Below are 15,020 nucleotides of genomic sequence, written 5' to 3'. Positions count from 1 at the left end.
CTTGTGGATTTTATTTGCATTTTCCCTATAGCTAGTGAAGTTAAGCATTTTTTCATAAATCTGTTGGCTATCTGTATGTCTTCTTGGGAAAAGTGTCTATTTTTTTTAATTTAATAAATCTTTATTGTTCAGATTATTACAATTGTTTCTCCTTTTTCCCCCCATAGCTCCCCTCCACCCGGTTCCCACCCCACCCTCTGCCCTTACCTCCCGCACACTGTCCTCATCCATAGGTATATGATTTTAGTCCAGTCTCTTTCTGCATCCCCCATACCCCTTGCCCCTGAGAATTATCAGTCCACTCCCTTTCTATGCCCCTGATTCTATTATATTCACCAGTTTATTCTGTTCCTCAGATTTTTAATTCACTTGATTTTTAGGTTCACTTGTTGATAGATATGTATTTGTTGTTCATAATTTTTATCTTTACTTTTTTCTTCTTTTTCCTCTTTTTAAAGAATACCTTTTAGCATTTCATATAATACTAGTTTGGTGGTGATGAACTCCTTTAGCTTTTTCTTATCTGTGAAGCTCTTTATCTGACCTTCCATTCTGAATGATAACTTTGCTGGGTAGAGTAATCTTGGTTGTAGGTTCTTGCTATTCATCACTTTGAATATTTCTTGCCACTCTCGTCTGGCCTGCATAGTTTCTGTTGAGATATCAGCTGACAATTGTATGGGTGCTCCCTTGTAGGTAATTAACTTTTTTCTCTTGCTGCTTTTAATATTCTCTCTTTGTCTTTTGCTCCTGGCATTTTAATTATGATGTGTCTTGGTGTGGTCCTCTTTGGATTCCTTTTGTTTGGGGTTCTGTGTGCTTCCTGGACTTGTAAGTCTATTTCGTTCAGCAGGTGGGGGAAGTTTTCAGTCATTATTTCTTCAAATAGGTTTTCAGTATCTTGCTCTCTCTCTTCTTCTGGCACCCCCATAATTCTGATGTTGGTACACTTGAAGTTGTCCCAGAGGCTTCTTACACTATCTTCAACTTTTTGGATTCTTTCTTCTTTTTGCTTTTCCAGTTGAGTGTTTTTTGCTTCTTTGCATTTTAAATCTTTGACTTGATTCTTGTGTTCCTCTAATCTGCTGTTGGGTCTCTGTATAATATTTTTTATTTCAGTCAGTGTATGTTTAATTTCTAGTTGGTCCTTTTTCATATCCTCGAGGGTCTCGCTAAATTTATCGGCCTTTTCTAGGAAATTCTTGAAAAACCTTATAACCGTGGTTTTGAATTCTATATCCAGTTGTTTGTTCTCCTCCATTTCTTTCATTTGTGGTCTGTTTCTTTGCCTCCGCATTTTCGCTGCTTCCCTGAATTGGTAGGGCAGCTCTGTGTGCTAGGTTTCCTATATGGCCTAGTGGGTCAGCCTCCCCAGTTACCTGAGGTGGACACTCTTGGTGCACCCCTTTGTGGACTGTGTGTACAGCCTTGTTGTAGTTAAGTCTTGATTGTTGTTGGTGTCACTGGGAGGAATTGACCTCCAGGCCAATTGGCTGTGAGTATCAGCTGTGTCTATGCTGGGAGACGTTTTGTATTGGAGACAGCCTTATAGGACCAGACTTGCAAAATTGCAAAAGCCTCTGTGCTCAGCTTGGATGGGGCAGAGTCTCAGGGCTGAGCAGACAGTCTTGGCTTCCCATCAGCCCTGCCCTTGTGCACGCGCCTCCAGACCTCTGCCTTCCGCAGCTCCCCTGAGTTTCTGCCTGAAGAGCGTGGGTCCCCCAGGGGCTTGCCCGGAACTGGGTTTCAGTACAGTCGGAACTGGGATTCAGTGCAGTCAGGAGCTTCCGACTCCCTTCCGCTATGGAAAGCCTGTGGCAACCTCTGCAGTCAGACCTCTCTGCGCGCACTCACGCGCATGCCTCCAGATCCCTGTCAGCCGCGGCTCCCCCGAGTCTCCGAGTCTCTGTGTGCCTTTCTCTCTACCTGACAGTCCAGACTCACCCTGTATGAGCCTGGGTCCATGGGGTTTTGGCCAGAACTGGGGTTCAGTGCAGTCGGGGGCTTCCTTTCCCCTCCCGCCAGAGAAAGCCAGCCAGGCACTTGGCCGCCCTTCCTCTCTGCGCACATGTCTCCGTACCTCAGCCTTTTGTGGCTCCTCTGATTCTCTGTGAGCTTTTCTCTTTCCTTCTAGTTGTAGAATTTCCACTCAGCCAACTTTCCTGTGGTTCTGGATGCTGTCTGTTCTGTCTTTTAGTTGTTGTTTTGAAATTGTTGTGTGAGGCAGCAGTTTAGGTGCTTACCTATGCTGCCATCTTGGTTTCTCAGTTCTCTCTGCCTATTTTTTAATTGTATTATTTGTTTTCTTGTTTTAGATTTGTATGAGTTCTTTATATATTTTGAATATTAGCACCTTATTGGAAGCTTTAGGATGATTTCATGTATAGACACTGAATATTTCTTAATAAAGTATATTAATTTTTTCATTTAATGCCACTAAATTTAATACAATACATCTCCACTCGAGAGCATGTGCACATGTTCACAAGCCCTCACACATGCTTTCTATTTTATTATGATGGTAGTGTGCTTTTGTTTCCCCCTATTATCTATATAGTCAATGTGCATTTTCCTCTTCTTGGAAGAATCCACTTGGCAGGCAGTCTCTGAAATAGGAAACCATAAGGATCTTCATTAATTAGAAGTGCTGCATGGTGATAAAAAAAAATAGACCTGTTGTGTTTATAATGATGACTGTCCAAGTTTAAGAGAAATACTAAAAATGATCACCATGCGAGACAGCTGTACTGTGATGTTAAGAACAGAAATTCACATTTATCATATGTCTAGTGTATATCACAGGAAACTACACTAGAAAAATTATATGCATCATGTCATTTAATCAGACATCTGTCCTACAATGTAGGGATTATTTACAATTCCCATTGAGAAGGTGAAGTATCTGCAGGTGAAGAATATTAAATAACTTTGTCAAGGTCAAGAGATGCAACATGGTAGACCAAATTTTGTTCCAGGAAGTCTGACTCAGATCCTATTTTCCAAATCACAGCTCTATACTTTACTTTGGAAGAGTTATATATCAAAAATAATGTGATGAAAAGATAGATTAATAATGCTAATAATAGCTATAAATTAGAAAGATCTCACTGTGGTTAAAGGTATTTTCATACTTCACAATGATGGTCATAGCAGTAATCACATTTTAGAAAGAAACACAATAAGGCACATAGTTAACTATGATATCAACATAAAGCATCAGGTCACAAAATTAAAGCTGTTTGAGTTGAAAACACATGTTTTATTCACTATTATGAAATGAAAGTAGTGTGGAGATTAGGAAACACCTTGAATGTCTAGTTATTTTGGAAGGCTGGTATGAAAGAAGAAATTTGTTTATGTCCATAGATTTCAATAAGTGAATTAGAACCAGTGAGTTGAAGATAAAACAACAAAGACTTCTGCTAAATTAAAGAAAGTCTGAATAATTACACAATTTAAAATAAAATTGGACTACTATATCTTGAAGGATGCCCACATAAAGATGGAAACAGAAGGTGATGACTAGCTGAGCTGCCATTTGGCTGTTTACTGAATGTTGCTTTTCCTCCTTCTTTAGAATACACAGCAGCTGCATGGAAGCAGAAAACCACACAGAAGTGTCACAGTTCCTCCTCCTGGGTCTCTCAGATGATCCTAAACTGCAGCCCGTCCTCTATGGAGTGTTTCTGTCCATGTACCTGTTCACTGTGCTTGGAAACCTGCTCATCATTGTGGCCATCAGCTCTGACTCCCACCTCCACTCCCCCATGTATTTCTTTCTCTCCAACCTGTCCTTTGTTGACATCTGTTTCACTTCTACCACGGTCCCAAAGATGTTGGTGAATGTCCAGGCACAGAGCAAAAACATCTCCTACATTGGGTGCCTCATTCAGGTGTATTTTTTTACACTATTTGTTGGAATGGACAACTTCCTCCTGACTGTGATGGCCTATGACCGGTATGTGGCCATCTGCCACCCCCTGTACTACATGGTCATCATGAACCCACGCTTCTGTGGCACTCTGGTTCTGATATCTTGGTTTATCATGTCATGGGTCTCCCTGCTTCATATTCTACTGATGAGGTGGCTGACCTTCTGTGTAGGCACTGAAATCCCACATTTCTTTTGTGAGCTGGCTCAGATTCTCAAGGTGGCCTGCTCTGACACCCTCATCAATAACATTGTCTTGTATGTGGCTACTGCGCTACTGGGTGTGTTTCCTCTTACGGGAATTCTGTTTTCTTACTCTAAGATTGTCTCCTCTTTAATGAGAATGTCATCTACAAAAGGGAAATATAAAGCGTTTTCCACCTGTGGGTCTCACCTCTCCGTGGTCTCCTTGTTCTATGGGACAGGCCTGGGGGTCTACCTTAGTTCTGCTCTGACCCATTCTTCCCTACATAACTCAGTTGCCTCAGTAATGTACACTGTGGTCACCCCCATGCTGAACCCCTTCATCTACAGCCTGAGAAACAAGGATGTCAAGGGGGCCCTGAGAAGGCTCCTCAAAATAGCAGCATCTTGTCTATGATGGATCTGTGGCCTCAGAACTAAGTGTACATTGTGTGCCCAAAGATAAATGTTGCAAATTTAAATATCTGGTTCTTTTTCACTTGTAAAAGACAGGCTTGTTTTATTCTATTTCCAAAGAATGTGTGGTTTTGCTTTTGTTTTATTTGTATTAGTTTTTTCTTAGCTACTCCCTCAAAAATTCCTTTTTTACTTTTCTTCCCTATATGCTGTCCACAATGTTTCATGTTTCATCAACATTCTTTCAGCTATTCTTAAGAATTATAATTTTATGCCCTAGCTGGTTTAGCTCAGTGGATAGAGCGTTGGCCTGTGGAATGAAGGATCCCAGGGTTGATTCTTCGTCAAAGGCATATGCCCACAGTGTGGGCTTGATCCTAGTGGGGGCGTGCAGTAGGCAGCCAATCAATGATTCTCTCTCATCATTGATGTTTCCATCTCTCTCTCCCTCATCCTTCCACTCTCTGAGATCAATAAGATATATTTTTTTTAATAATTCTAAGTTTAAATTTAAACCACTTATCATTTCAAGTGCTGACTTAGTTTCCCAAAAAGTTGTCCTCATCTGTTGCTGATCTTCACCTTAATTAGGTTGTATGCTTATTTTTCCAGATCAAATTATATGAAAATTATACAGTAATCAGCACAACATGCTTATGATATCAGGACTCTACTTGTTTCTTCATATGGATGCCTTAATTTCATCTTAAAAGCATTTCTTTTAGATATTTTTGCTCATTCACTTCACTTTTCAAAAGAAGAGACTGCAATGAAGTTGGACTACAGCCTGGCAAGCCAACTTTACTATCCTACCTTACATAGGAACTGTGATGTGGTTTTCAAGTTCAGAGTAGGAATCTAGATTTGAAAGATGGTTTCTTCAGATGCCCTATAGGAATTTACTGCCTGGAAAACTGAGAAGTGTCATTCTTTATTATCCTTCCTTCCATCCATCTTCCTTCATTTCCTTTTTTATTTGACTTATATTTCCCATTATTGCAGTTTTGAAATAGACTTCTAAGATCCCAAACCATGTAATAATGAGTACAATACAAAAAGAGTTGTTTTCTCATGTGATCTCATTTTATTATGGAACTCTGTAGGGATGCCTCAGGAAGAATAGTTACACATATGTGGAACATGTTTGGAACTTAATTCTTTAGGGGAAGAATGTTAACAGAATTGAGTCTGCAAGAAAGCATGGAGTAGTACATGCTGTCAACATTTCCCCCACATTCCCTGAGATCCTCTCACCATTTCCATTGCATGACTGGCAACATCCAGTACCAGCTGGACCCTACTTTGCCCAATATGTGGTAGCAGAAGTGACAGGGAATTATGTCCCATCAGAGACAGCTCTTGATGGAGAGGTGTAGAGTATAGCATGTCTTTCATCCTTTATCTGGAATAATGCTGAGGTTTGTGTTTTTTACCATTTACCGGAATTTCCCCTGGAGATGAAATTTCTGTTTATTCACAGTGGTAGGTGCCATAATGCAAGCTTCATCTGATATATTTTCTTTTGTGTATCAGTCCCCTCTCTCCCATCCATGTTCCTGGCTCCTTCCAATAAAGTGTTTGCACATAAATCCTTGGCTCAGCATCTGCTTCTGCGTGAACAAAAATCAACACAGGGGCTAATAATGTGATCAATTAAGATAATATCATGAAAGGAATTAGAGACGTTGGAGAAAAAAAAAAGAAATTAATTGTTTGGGACACAGGAAGGACTTTAAAATTACGCAAAAGCCACAATTTGTTATAGAGACTTAAATTCATCTTGATTTAATTTAATTCAATGTGTATTTATTGTCTACTTGACAAATCAAGGAAGGAACCAGTGAGATACAAATGATTGCACTGTGGAGTGGTGAGCATAAGAATGTTGGTGTGTAGCAGGTCCTGTACAAACAAAAGTTTTTAACTCACATTGAGTAATTCCAGGAAAAACTCTTTAAAATTTATGTTTTAATATTTTTATTGAGATATAGTTTAAACACATACAATTCAATTGATGTTGTAAGTTTAATTATCTTCGTAGATTTGTAGAGTTATATAATCATCAACAAAATCCAATTTTACAATCATTCATCACCTCAAAAATACACTTTTACCCATTTAAAGTTAATTACCACTTCCGCTTTAGCCCTAGGAAATCCCTGATCACTTTCTGTCTTAATATGTTTATATTTTCTACATATTTTATATAAGGTAAATTGAATCATAAAATATGTGCCTTTTGTATCTGGCTTCTTCTATTTGGTGTATTTTTTGGGTCATTCATGTAGAAGTGTGTGTCAATATTTTATTTCTTATATTGCAGAATAAGCTTCTATTGTATGTTTATACCTCATTTTGCTTATCCATTGACAGTTGATGAACATTTAGATATTTCCAGTTTGGAGATATTAATAATGCTGCTGTGAACATTGTGCTAATACACATTTTCATTTGTCTTGGGTAGATACCTTGGAGTGCAATTACTGGGTCATATGGTAAATATATGTTTAACTATTTACGACACTGCCATGGTACCTTTTAAAGTGGCTACACCAGTTTAAATTCTCACAATGAATTCATGAAGGTTTCATATTTTTCACATCTGCACAATACTTAGTATTCATGAAAAACTGCTAATAGGAGAATATGCTTGAGTATTGAATAAAAAGGAGAAATGTAACTTGCAAATATGTGTAGGTAACATTCAAGAGCCATTCAATAAGGAAGATATATGGAACTATGGCTGAGTTACTAGAAATAGGTTAGATATATAGATGGACATCAGACCATTGAGGTCATTATAACTTTTTCATTTGTTTATACAGCAAATGACATTATTGCTTCTTCCTAGCCCTAAGGCCTTCTTCTGCATGCAAAGACTCTCTTGACTAGAGGTTGCTGTTTTAGGTTCATTCTGTCTGAACCTGAGGAAAACCAGGGTCTCTCCTTCACTCCATTTTTGTCTGCATTTTCCATTTTTTAATCTTCTCGTTCATGGTAGATCAGTATTCATCCAGGAGTGGTTTTGCTTTTAAGAAAATATAATGCATGTTTGGGTATCAGTTGTGACCTTAAGACCACCTACAGAAGCAGAAGCTATAGATTGTCCCACTGATCCTCCTCTTATTGGTGCACCTCATTCACCTTCTTCCCCTATAACAGACTAATAAAAATCATGGAAGAGGTTCTCCCAAAATTTATACAAAAAAGTTGATTCAAGCAAAAACAAAATAATCAAATATAAATAAATTGGAGCGCATCCAACCAAAAAGCTTCTGCATAACAATGGAAGCCATCAACCGAATGAAAAAGCAAACTTCAGAAATGGAGAAAATATTTGCAAATCATATATCTTATGAGAGGTTAATATCCAAAATATATTAAAAACTCATACAACTCGATAGCATAATGCAAACGATCTAATTTAAAAATAGGCAGAGGATCTGAATAGACATTTTTCTGAAGATGACGTACAGATGGACAAGAGGTACATGAAAATGTGATCAGTTCAAGATGGCAGCAGAGTAGGTGCAAGGTACACTCACCTCTGCCCAGGACCAAACTGGAATTACAACTAAAATATAGAACAATCAACTGAAGACCGCTGCACAGAAGTCTTATAACCAAGGTTTTACAGAACAAGTTATAACCAGACTGGTAAAAAAGTGTGGAGACACGAAAATGGCTGTCCTCACGCTCATGGGCAGAGGCTGAGGTTCTGGAGGGATATCTCAGATGCAAAGGTTCCTGCTGAGGATCATGGGGATCTCAATCCCATGCCAGGCTCTGCAGCCCAGAGAACCAGAGCCGGGAAGAGATGCACACATAACAAGGGGCTGTGTAAATCAGCGCCCACATTTGGTTGGTCCTTTCAACAGAACCAAACTACTTAACAGCTCTGCTTCTCTTTTGAAAGGACCTGTTTGCCTTGGTGACACTATGGACACCAAGTGATCCATGGACCCTCAAAGATTTTTCAAGGGAAGAACGTCACAGGAAGTTGGTTTCTGACTTTGGTTCCTGAGGCAATTAAACATTCCTTAGGAGACACCTTGTCACTTTTATATTTTTATTTTTTATTTTATTAATTTTAAATTTTTTATTGTTGAAAGTTTTACATATGTTTCCTTTTTCCCCCATTGACCTCTCCCCAACCACTCTGGCCCCCCAGCACATGCCCCCAACCTCCTATTGTCTGTGTCCATTGGTCATGTTCATATGCATGGATACAAGTCCTTTGGTTGATCTCTTACCCCTCCCTCCACCTCCTGCCTTCCCTCTGAGGTTTGATGGTCTGTTCGATCCTTCTATGTTTCTGGATCTATTTTTGTTCATCAGTTTATGTTGTTCATTATATTCTACAAATGAGTGAGATCATGAGATATTTATCTTTCTCCAACTGGCTTATTTCGCTTAGCATAATGCTCTCCAGGTCCATCCATGCTGTTGCAAATGGAAGAGTTCTTTCTTTTTTACAGCAGCATAGTATTCCAATGTGTAGATGTATCACAGTGTTTTAATCCGCTCATCTGCTGATGGGCACTTAGGCTGTTTCCAAATCTTAGCTATTGTAAATTGTGTTGCTATGAACATAGGGGTGCATATATCCTTTCTGATTGGTGTTTCTGATTTCTTGGGATTCTCTTGGTTTTTGATATTTCTTTCTATAAATCTAACTTTCTCCAAAGCACACTGTAGATACTTTAGGGATGGAGGCACTGAAGATAAATGACTTTTCAAAGCTTATGCATTTGTGAGCCATAGCTGTAGTCACTCTCTTAGCCTAGAATACTTTCAACTAAGTTTCTCTCCCTCTCATGTGAATTGGACTTTAATCATTGCAGATACTAGTCAAGCAAGAAAGTGTGCTTTGGAGTGTTCTGCCTCTTTAAGGGCTTGACATTTACATAGATGTTTGAAAATGCACCAAATGTATATTTGGTGCACCTTGTCACTTTTAAGTCAAATCAAAGGAAGAAGTGTTTCTCCTTGGAAGAAATAAATTTATCTCCAACCTTTGATGCTTATACAGACACAGCATCAGAGAACATTTTTTCCATTCTTTCATCTTTGCACCCCATGGGCTCTGAATTGTTTGGAGAGTGAAAAGACAATAGAACAATTTACTTAATGAGGAGCTCTGAGAATTCCACCCTTGAGATGCTTGAAACTTTAAACATGTACCTTTTGCCACTTTCCTTAATTCTCTGGTCCCAGCCAAATAAAAGCTCAATTGAGCTTCCCAGGGACAGACCTTGGAGAACAGAAAGCTTCAGTGATACCCTTCAGAGAAGGTCATTGTATTCCAGAGAGCGCTGGTGCGATGAGAAGAAAATGAGACAAAGTGGGTACTGGGCTTTACCTCTGGAATAATTAGACTGGAACAGTCCTGTAGTATAGAGTTTAAGACAATGAAGTCCCTGTGCTTTGAAGGTACTTCAGTTTTCCCTGAAACCTGTCTTTACAGTGTTTGTTCTAATTTCTTCTCCCTCTCTTTGGAGTCCAGAGCCTCTTCTCAATAAAAATTATTCTCCGAAGAATCTCCACTTTTTTTCTACCCTTTCCCATAACTGTAGGCTCTTCTTGATTTCCATGTTCAACAATTTATTCATTAACTACTCACTGGAGATCTACTATGCATGAGGTATTGTCTATTTTTTTACTAATATGATTGGGTATCTTTATTTCATTCCCTATCTATTTTGCAGCAGATTTGACTTACTGATAAAACTTAATAGTTCTATATTGTTATTATTGCTCTTTCACCTCAGTGTCCACAATATTATCTACAAATAATATAATTATTTCTGTCATTCCGTTCTCAGGCTAATTTCCTTGCCTCATTTTGTCACTCTCCTTAAATGTTCAGCAGAATATAAAATAATTAAATTTGGAACTGGTTATATTGGTCTGTTAGTGAATTTAACAAAAATATTTTAGTGAGTTAATGTAGAATATCATGTTGTCTGCTGCTTTAACAACTGTTCTTTATTGAATTAAGAAATTGTCATTGGTTTCTTCATTTAGCAAAAGGAAACCAATTATATGATGAGCTTGAAGATTTCTTTTTTTGTGTTATATTTGATGCTTTTGGTCTCAATCTGTATTATACATCTAACATTTGTATATGTTGAGCACCTACTTTGTGCCAGGCACCTGATAAGTCCCTGGAATGACAATGGTGAGCAAAAACAGTTACAATTTATAACCCACAAATGAACATAAAGTGACCAACATGAGAGGCACTTTAAAGAATAGTACAGGATGCTCCAACTGTGGGCCTCACATACTCTGTCCCTCCTGACCCCAATTATCTGTTTGTTATCTCACTGGTCTCTCAAATCCCTTCTGTTACCAAGCTCACTGACACATGTGCAACTGAAAATTCGGTTCTCTTAGTCCCAAATGCTTGTGCTTTTTGAATTTCTCCTAATTCACAATTATACATCCTTCCTCTCATAGTTCAAGTATTTGTATTTTAGAGTAGCCTTTTCTACCCATCTCCACAGATTCAATGGATCCTCAGTAATATTTTTTCTCTCCTTATTTAATCTGCATCCTCTAGATATTAGTAATAGTGGAACATTTTTATCATTGAAAATATAAACATTTACTTTCTTTTTAAATTAAAAATATTGGTTAATAACAATGCATAAGTTTTAGGTATAAAACTTATAATACATCATCTGTATATTATATTGTGTGCTCACCACTCAATGTCTAGTTTCCATCCATTACCAAATATTTGACTCCATTTTACTTCCTTTATTTTCCCCCCAATCTCCTCCCTCTCTGGTAACCACTATACTGCTATCTATGTATATGGGTTTGTTTTATTTGTTCATTTGTTGATTTCTGTTTTATATCCAACATATGAGTAAAGTTACATAGTTCTTATCGATTTCCATCTGACTTATTTCACTTAGCATGATATTCTCAAGATCCATCCATGTTGGCACAAATGGCAGTATTTCATAGTTTTGATGTCTGAGAAGTATATGCACCACATCTTCTTTACCCAATCATCTGTCAAAGGACACTAAGGTTGTTTCCATTCTTGGTTATTGTGAATAATGCTGCAATAAGCATAAAGGTACATACATATATCTTTATCAATAAGTGTTTTCAAATTTTTCAGTTGGATACTCTGAAAAGGAATTCCTGGATGATAAGGTAATCTATTGTTTATATTTTTTATAAACCCCTATACTGTTTTGCATAGAGGCTGCACTAATTTTAAATCTCACAAACCTTCACTTTTCTCCACATCATCTCAAAAACTTATTTCTTCTCTTATTGATAATTGCCATTCTAACAGGTATGAGGTGGTATCACATTGTGGACTTTATTTGCATTTCCCCTAGAGCAGTGATGGGCAACCTTTTGAGCTTGGTGTGTCAAACTTCGCCAAAAAACTGAGCATAACTCAGGTAGTGTGTCACTTTGAGGAAAAAACTAACTCCAAGACTCTAGTCGCAAATGTTTCATCCTCAGGAGCAGCAAATGTTTCATCCTCGGCATGGGGCCGTGTGTCATCAGAAATGGCTACGCATGTCAGTGCTGACACACATGTCATAGGTTCGCCATCACTGCCCTATAGCTAGTGCAGTTGAGCATTGTTTCATACATCTGTTGGCTATCTGTATGTCTTCTTGGGAAAAGTATCTTTTCAGGTCCTCTGTCCATTTTTTAATTAAACTGTTTGTTTGTTTGTTGTTGTTGTTGTTCAGTTGTATGAGTTCTTATATACTTTGGATATTAGCCCCTTTATCAGAGGTATTATTTGCAAATATCTTCTCCCATTAGACTAGCTGCCTTTTATTTTCAAATCTTAAATTTGCCTTTCAATTTTTAGGCTAATTTCATTTATAGACCCTTTGAATAATTTTAAATGAAGCCTATTTTTTAAGTTTATGCCACTGATTATAATGCAACACATCGCCACTTGAGAGCGTTTAAACATGCACACATGCCCTCACACATGCTTTCTATTTTATTAAAATGGTAGTGTGCTTTTGTTCTCCCCTAGTACCAATGTAGTCTATATGTATCTTCCTCTTCTTGGAAGATTCTACTTGGCATGAAGTCTCTGAAAGAGGAAGCCATAAGGATCTTCATTAATTAGAAGCACTACATGGCCATAAATAATAAAGGTAACAAACCAGTTAAGTTTATGATGACGACTGCCAAAGTTTAAGAGAAATACTAATAATGATAACCATGCAAGACAGATTTATTGTGATGTTAAGAACAGAAATTCCCTTTTGTCACATGTCCACTTTATGTCACAGAAACTACACTAGAAAAATTATATACATCATCTCATTTCATTACTCATCCACCTTACATTACAGGGAATATTTACTACTCCCCTGGTGTAAGTGAGGTATATGCAGGTAAGAGGGATTAAATAACTTTGTCAAGATCACACATATGTAACACAGTAGACTAAATTCTACTCCAGGAAATCTGACTCAAGATCCAACTTTCTAAATCACAGCTCTATAATGTATTTAGCAAGAGTTACATATCAAAAACAATTGTAATGAAAGAATAAATTAAAATGATAACAATTACTGTATTTAGTGAGAACTTACTAAAATTAAAGGCATTTTTGAACCACACAAAGTGGTAAGAGCAGTAACCATATTTTTAGAAACAAATGCAATAAGGCACATGGAGAGTTAACTGTGACATCAATGTAAAGCATCAGGTCACACAGAATTAAGGATGTTTGAGTTGAAAGACATGTGTTAATTACCATTATGAAATGAAAGAAACATGGAGATTATCAAAGAAAATGCCTTAAATGTCTATGTATTTGAAAGGTTCATATAAAAGAAGAAATTGATTAATGTCCATAAGTTCAGATAAGTGGATTAGAACCAGTCTGAAGAGCATAAAAAGAGAAAGTTTCTGTTAACTTAATGAAAGTCTGAATAATTACTACAATTTAAAACAAAATTGGGTTACCACTTAAATGAGTGAATCATTGTCATTAGAATGACTACCAGATCATGAACGATGTCCACACAAAGGTGAAATCAAAAGTTGATGACTCCCTTAGATGCCTTTTGGCTGTTTATTGAATGTTGCTTTTGCCTCCTTCTTCATAGAAAAACCAGCTGCATGGAAGCAGAAAACCACACAGAAGTGCCACAATTCCTCCTCCTGGGTCTCTCAGATGATCCTAAACTGCAGCCCGTCCTCTGTGGAGTGTTCCTGTCCATGTACCTGTTCACTGTGCTTGGAAACCTGCTCATCATTGTGGCCATCAGCTCTGACTCCCATCTCCACACCCCCATGTATTTCTTTCTCTCCAACCTGTCCTTTGTTGACATCTGTTTCACCTCCACCACGGTCCCAAAGATGCTGGTGAATATCCAGGCACAAAGGAAAAACATCTCCTACATTGGGTGCCTCATTCAGTTGTATTTTTTTATGATTTTTGGTGGAATGGATCACTGCCTCCTGACTGTGATGGCCTATGACCGGTATGTGGCCATCTGCCACCCCCTATACTACATGGTCATCATGAACCCACGCTTCTGTGGCACTCTGGTTCTGATATCTTGGTTCATCATTGTCTTGGTCTCCCTGCTTCATACTCTTCTTATGAGGCAGCTGACCTTCTGTGTAAGCACTGAAATCCCACATTTCTTCTGTGAACTGGCTCAGATTCTCAAGGTGGCCTGCTCTGACACTCTCATCAATAACATCGTCTTGTATGTGGCTACTGCCCTTCTGGGTGTGATTCCTGTCACAGGAATTCTGTTTTCTTACTCTAAGATTGCCTCCTCTTTAATGAGAATATCCTCTGCAGGAGGGAAATATAAAGCATTTTCCACCTGTGGGTCTCACCTGGCTGTAGTCTCCTTGTTCTATGGGACGAGCCTGGGGGTCTATCTCAGTTCTGCTCTGACCCATTCTTCCCTACAAAACTCTGTTGCCTCAGTCATGTATACTGTTGTCACCCCCATGCTGAACCCCTTCATCTACAGCCTGAGGAACAAGGATGTGAAGGGGGCCCTGAGAAGGCTCATGAACCTAGCAGCACCTTGTCTGTGAAGGATCTCTGGCCTCAAAACTACCGGTAAGTGTATATTGTGTGCTCAAAGGTAAATGTTGCAAATTGAAATATCTGGTTCTTTTTCTCACCTCAAAGACAGGCTTGATTTCTTCTATTTCCAAAGATGTGTAATTTCACTTTTGTTTTTGTATTAGTTTTTCTCAGCCTCTCCCCCAGAAATTCCTTTCTGACTTTTCTTTTCTATATGGTTTCCACAGTGTTCCATGTTTGGTCAGCATTCCTGCAGCTATTCTTAAGATTTCTAACTTGAAACTTAAATCACTTATCATGTCAAGTTCTGACTTGGTTTCCCAAAAAGTTGTCCTCATATGTTGCTGATCTTCACCTTAATTTTGTTGTATGCTTGTTGTTGTTATTGTTTTCAGAAGAAATTATATGAAAATCATATATTAATAGAAT

The 15,020-nt window shown here is 38.1% G+C and overlaps 2 protein-coding genes across 2 annotated transcripts; both read left to right on the top strand.

The window, feature by feature from the left end:
- Positions 1-3,593: 3,593 nt before the first annotated feature.
- LOC307098913 (olfactory receptor 7D4-like) lies at positions 3,594-4,532 on the top strand (the record flags this gene model as incomplete). The annotated part of the gene is made up of 1 exon (XM_079770050.1): positions 3,594-4,532. The coding sequence occupies one exon, from the start codon at positions 3,594-3,596 to the stop codon at positions 4,530-4,532; it is 939 nt and encodes a 312-aa protein (XP_079626176.1).
- Positions 4,533-13,660: 9,128 nt separating this feature from the next.
- On the top strand, positions 13,661-14,599 carry LOC307098914 (olfactory receptor 7D4-like; the record flags this gene model as incomplete). The annotated part of the gene is made up of 1 exon (XM_079770051.1): positions 13,661-14,599. One exon carries the CDS (start codon positions 13,661-13,663, stop codon positions 14,597-14,599), a length of 939 nt encoding a protein of 312 aa, XP_079626177.1.
- Positions 14,600-15,020: the final 421 nt, after the last annotated feature.

The sequence above is a fragment of the Cnephaeus nilssonii genome (genome assembly GCF_951640355.1).
Source record: "Cnephaeus nilssonii genome assembly, chromosome: 5".
Classification (NCBI taxonomy): Eukaryota; Metazoa; Chordata; class Mammalia; order Chiroptera; family Vespertilionidae; genus Cnephaeus; species Cnephaeus nilssonii.
This window is presented reverse-complemented; position numbering and strand designations above follow the sequence as displayed.